This window comes from Aplysia californica, unplaced genomic scaffold (genome assembly GCF_000002075.1).
Source record: "Aplysia californica isolate F4 #8 unplaced genomic scaffold, AplCal3.0 scaffold00454, whole genome shotgun sequence".
In the NCBI taxonomy this organism is placed as follows: domain Eukaryota; kingdom Metazoa; phylum Mollusca; class Gastropoda; order Aplysiida; family Aplysiidae; genus Aplysia; species Aplysia californica.
This window is the reverse complement of record NW_004797724.1, coordinates 111,750-117,554: the sequence shown is the minus strand read 5'-3', so window position 1 is coordinate 117,554 and position 5,805 is coordinate 111,750. Positions and strand designations below refer to the sequence as shown.

The following is a 5,805-nucleotide window of genomic DNA, read 5'->3' as shown; positions in this document are numbered from 1 at the left end:
GGGGGGGGGGGGCTGTTATTAAAGTTGACGATTTTGGGTTAATTTATGGCATCTGGACTTTCTATGTGTTATAACACTTCAACCACTTGTAAATCTAAAAGATCCTAGCTCTTTGTGTTGTAATCAACATCTTTCAGATTTTCTGTCCTTGAAATGTTTTTGTGCCTGCTATGTAACAATGTGTGTTTGTTTTTTTCAAAACTTCAATTTTTGATAGTTTTTCTCTTTTACTTTTTAAAAATGTTTCTTTGATTCCAATGAAATTTTCAGGGCTTGTTATTCACATCATAACCTAACTTTATGTCAAATCGATGAAATCATAAGTGAGTTACATGGATGATTATGTAATCGAATCAGAGGCATAAAGGGGTAGGTCAGTTATCCACCTCTAACCTCTTTCCTATTTAAGATATCCAGAATACCAACTGTATTAACATTTTTATTGAGTAAATCTATCAATGTACTAAAGTAGCTAAACAAACGAATTCTTTTTACTTTTATGAAAGCTGTTTATTTTCAATATGGCCGCTGTTACCATTGTAACCTTAGACTTAAACATATACTTCCTTGCTGTAAGGCTTTATCTGAAAGGTCATAGTTACCGAGATAGGTTTATAAAACAGCCCCTGTGTTTAATTTAAAAAATAGTGATAACAATGATAACTAACTAACTAACTAACTAGTGATGATGATGATGATGATGATGATGATGATGATGATGATGATGATGATGATGATGATGATGATTTTACTTTTTTTCCTCAATGGACATGATGGATTCAACGAAAAATCTTCGAGAGAGAGAGAGAGCTCCATTGTCATTATGCTCAGAGGCACCTTCACTCGTCCAAATAACTCCATTCGATAATGATTATGATAAAAACTAACTAACTAACTAACCCATTATGATGAAGATGAGGATGAGGATGATGAGGATGATGATGATGATAATAATAATAAATTGTAAACTCCGCCCTGTCCCATACAAGTGTAGGGTCTGAGGGCTTATGACTTGTCAATAAGCCCAAAAGGTTTGTGTGAAATTGTCATTCTGAGGATCTTTAGAACTAAGACAAATTAATGAATAGCCTTATAAACGCTGCAAAGTTGGCAACTCGCAAGAATTTTCCTTCTGCAGATTTGAATCAAGGTCGCCTGTACTTCAGTCTGACCTGATTCAAACTGAAGTAAACGTTGCTGGTTTTAGCCAAGGAATGCTGGGTTCGTAAACATGTTGGGTCTCGAGCTAGTGCGTGTACTTTGATAGTTACATGAGTAGGCTAACTTTCTCTTTACGAAGAAAATAATGGCAAGACTAAATTCTCGTTGCCGATTCCCTTGTGCGTTTATTTGCATAATGATTTGCATTCTCATTTGCCTAGTTCTCGATTTTTATGTCTATAAGAGGGAAAACGTAGCCAGGGCAGTATGTCAGCTTTCAGTTCACTTAACTCTCTTTTAGTGTAGATTTTTTTTTCTTTTTCAAACAGTACAGATAATAGTATTTTGATGGCTTAACACTCGATCCCCCAAGCATGACTCATAATCAAGATCTAAAGTGTTCTCGAAAAAGGGGTCAGAAGTTCAGACACTCTTGGCCCTGAAAGCACCATGCTGAGCCACCACAATGCTCATGAGTGTGGATCAAATCTTCAAGAGGGTCGGGGCACCTTGAACTTGGTTAGTTTGAGGGGAGTTCAAGGCTCTCTGGAATCTTAGGTCCGTCTCATCTAGTGAGTTAGTAAAATTAGAGGTCCATGGATCTGAAAGGGATGCCAAAAACATACATCAGATACATCTTTATTTTCTGACCTGGTAATATCATGCTGGTTCAACTTGTCGTGCGAGGGTACTCTCCATTTAATGTATCTGGTCCAGCCTCTGTTGATAGCTGGCAGTCTACGGCATCATTACAGGAGCCGGTCATTGAGTGTCCCCACGGACTTTAGGGGCAGAGAAACTCGTGTGGCGAAGGTTATTAACAACTCACCATTCCCGTGCACTGACACCACTGAGGGGGTATCTCCCGGTACAGTGAAGCTATGCAGACCACCCCCACCCCTTTGTCTGTCTGTCTGTCTGTCTGTCTGTCTGTCTGTCTGTCTGTCTGTCGAAAAATTGATCTGTCGCTTCGTTTGCCTGCATGCTTGTCTGTCTGCAGAGTACGTTGAAAATGGTGAGGCTCTCTCTCTCTCTCTCTCTCTCTCTCTCTCTCTCTCTCTCTCTCTCTCTCTCTCTCTCTGCTTGCGCAACTCTAGTAAATGTAAAGTACAAATAGAATATTAAGCTTTCTGTAACTTTGTCTTTTTTCTGCTTTTGCACCAAACTAAACACATTTCAGTTGTTTCTGAAGGCCTGTCAAGTACTGGGAACTTTGCGATGGCGGACTTCTGGTCGCTGCTTTTCGCAAAATTATGTTTTGCTAATCAGGGAATTAGCTCGGAGAGGAGTGATCACAACTGTTGTTGTAATACTCTTCTCCCTCCCTCTCAACTCCCTCTCCCCCCCCCCAACAACTACTCCCTCCAAACAGAGTCGCAAAAAGAAAAAAGAAAAAAAAACCAGGATGGGAGGTGGGACTCTGCTCCAAAATGTGTTGCCTTTAAAATAACTTACAGAACTTTATACTCCCAGAAATAGTATTATCACAAGAACTGTTTAGTAGAAGGATGTAGTTTTTAAAAAGTTTTTAGAATGTCTGATGTCGTTATAAAAATATTCAATACCTCATATTTCAAAATGACTTCACCAACTCCACAACGGTCATATTGTGCTGAGAAGGAATAAAACACTTATTGGTTGGGTGTTACACCCATAGCATAGTACTGGGACGAGGCAATCAAAACTAAGTAGTATCGAAATATTTTGATCTGTGTAAATGTTTCCTTGTACTTTACAAAGCAACTCCAGGACACATGTATCCTGTTCACTTCAGTGTGTGTTCTTTCCTCTTTACTTCTTGTTTAGAGCAAGTACCTATGTTCTGCCGATATTTCAATGTTTTTGTTTTCCATGTAGCAACCGTTTGGTCACTCGTGTACTTCGTCATGTGTTTGTTTTCATCTTTGCATTTAAAAAAAACCCTAATGTTGGCTACTTTTCACTATCATTTTTTTCATAATGTTGAAGTTAATTTTCACGTATTCTTCCCTTTTTGTGCAAAGTGTCAAATCATGGGCGAATATCAAGTCTTTTAAGTGTTCTCCATCGATTGAAATCCCTTTGCCCCAACGACGCCATTTTGAATACTTCGTCGACTGCAGCTGTGAATATTTTAAGAGTTATGAGGTCGCTTTGTCTCACATCCTTTTCAATGGCAAACATTTCTGCAAGTGATTACCAAGGTGGATACGAGCTGGCACCTGACCATAAATCAAACGTGTATAAGCATATTTACTTCTCATACTTTCTCATGGCCTGATTTCCTCATATATCCACAAAATCTTTTTTGAATTGTTTTACTTTGTTTTCAAAGTTGCAATTCCCCGGGTTAGGTCTCCTTCATTGTTGCCCTCTCTCTCTCTATCTGTCTGTCTGTCTGTCTGTCTGTCTGTCTGTCTCTCTCTCTCTCTCTCTCTTTCTCTTTTCTCTTTCTCTCTCGGTATGTCTCTTAGTTCTTTCTCTCTTTCTCTTTCTCTCTCTCTCTCCCTCACGCGTGTGTGTATATGTGTTTGTGTGTCCCTCGCCTTCTTCTCTCACTCTATCTCCCTCTCCCCTCTGTGTCTGATAACATTCTCTCTCTCGTGCCATCCCAATCTACGTCTCCACACCCCCTCCCCCTCCACCACGCACACTTTTGTCACTTTCTCTCTTTTCATAGTACACCAATTTTTCAGCTGATCTGGTGCCCCTTGAACCCTCGTCTCTGCACCCCGATATTCATCTGTCAAAGGTCACGCTTGCTCAAGTCGCTCGATCACCGCAGTCACAACCAATCCGCGTATCTACATAATTTCCCGATTTCGAGTTCAATTTCCTCATGGGGATGTCTGTTTCCTCAAGAATATCCCTCTGTCGACTCGGAAGTTGTATCCCTGGATAGATATTGATAAAGATATATCGACGGGACGTAAAACATTGATTCAGTCAGTGAAACCATTTAGTGTTACATCGCAGTTGGGTTTGGACTTGGCCGACATGTAGACTTCCTGGGCTCGATTCAGAAAAAAAAAAGATGAGGGAGGGGGCTGTTCCAGTCTTGATGGTTTTCCTAGAGTGCAGCCATTGTTTGGCAGATCCTCAATTTCCTTAATATCTACGAAGCTTTTTTGGATTTGAATTCTGTAACTGTTTATGTTTACCTATATTCGTAAACGCTATGTTCTTTTCCGAATTTGGCGTATCCGACTTTTGTATGGAACTCGGTACGCCCGTCAACAAATCGCATGTTTTCTCTTTTTCATCTTGCTGAAATTTCTATTATTTTTAGTAGTTTAGCTATAAAGAAAACAACAACAACAACAACAACAACAACAACAAAAACAACAGCAATAAGAACAAGAACAATAACAAAAATAGAATAAGAAAAACAACAACAACAACAACAATAACAACAACAACAACAACAACAACAACAACAACAGCAACAACAACAACAGCAGCAGCAGTAGCAGCAACAACAACAACAACAACAACAACTACTGAAACAACAACAACGACAGCAACAACACTCATTTTTCTCATTCATACATAAAAAGCATAATCCAACCTTTCTGAATACTCCCCCCTTTTCCACCACCCCCCTCCCATAGGACATGCTGAGTCTTGACGTATCTCGCTTTCTTCACGGAGGAGTCAAAGTCTACGGGTTCCAGTTGGTGGATGTCTCGCGACGACAAGTGCAAACGTTTCTAGAAGAATGGCAGGAACTGGAACCAGGAATCTGGCCTGGTGCAGGCACCAATCTTCTACAGGTATACTGAGAGAGAGAGAGAGAGAGAGAGAGAGAGAGAGAGAGAGGGGGGAGGGGGAAGAGGACGGGAGAGATTACATTGGGTTTTTTTTTTTTACTATCGCTGCTGCCTTTTAGGGAAGGAGTTTGGAAGGAGCCAAAGACAAGTCCTATTTCTTTCTATTTTTCCCTTTTTGTTTGTTTCTTTCTATCTTGTTTGTTCCCTTCACTAAATGGCTCTGCCTTTTTAGCCAATTTGATTTTGTTCGCTCAAAGTCTACTCAAACTGGTGGTAGTGGTGCTGTCGATTTAGTTCTTTTTAGCGAGTCCACAGCGTAAATCAAATCGGAGACTGAAGGGAGATAAGTATGGAAGTACGAGGAGCACAGTTCTGACCCAAATCAAGTGTGAACATCATGCTTCCGTGGTTCTATTAAACTGTTGGTTTGATCTGTACAACCATATATTTAGAAATTTGCGTGCTTTGTGTCGAGGTCAAAAGATGCCTTTCTTCACGAACACAAAGCAACATTGCATGCGGAGATATTTTTATTCTTTTGCCAAACAGTCGTTGCACTTGGAGCTTAACAGAACGTCTTTTTTTTGGGGGTTGTTTATCTAGCGCCTTTTGTGTCACGGTTAGGCCTTTCGCTGTTGCACACTAGAGATGTCTTTTCTATTCAACATTTACGATTTTAGCGCTATTCGCTACTAATCGAAAAGTGGAAGAGCATTCCAATACTGTGAGATTTTTTAAAACAGATACTAATTGTTCGCCTCTTGCACCAGCCCTCAACACACGAGCAAATCATATAAAAACCACTTTAATAAACAGCAATATTTTATGCTTGATAATTCCGATACAGAGCGATAAGTGGAGTCTACAAGAAGAAGAAGAAGAAGAAGAAGAAGAA

The 5,805-nt window shown here is 39.9% G+C and overlaps 1 protein-coding gene across 1 annotated transcript in view; it reads left to right on the top strand.

The window, feature by feature from the left end:
* LOC100533314 (glutamate receptor subunit protein GluR5) overlaps nucleotides 1-5,805 on the top strand; it is a gene marked incomplete at its 5' end in the record, with an annotated part of 137,422 nt that overhangs the window by 60,354 nt on the left and 71,263 nt on the right. Inside the window, 1 exon segment of the mRNA NM_001204612.1 lies at nucleotides 4,752-4,913. Coding sequence (NP_001191541.1) covers nucleotides 4,752-4,913 — 162 coding nt within the window.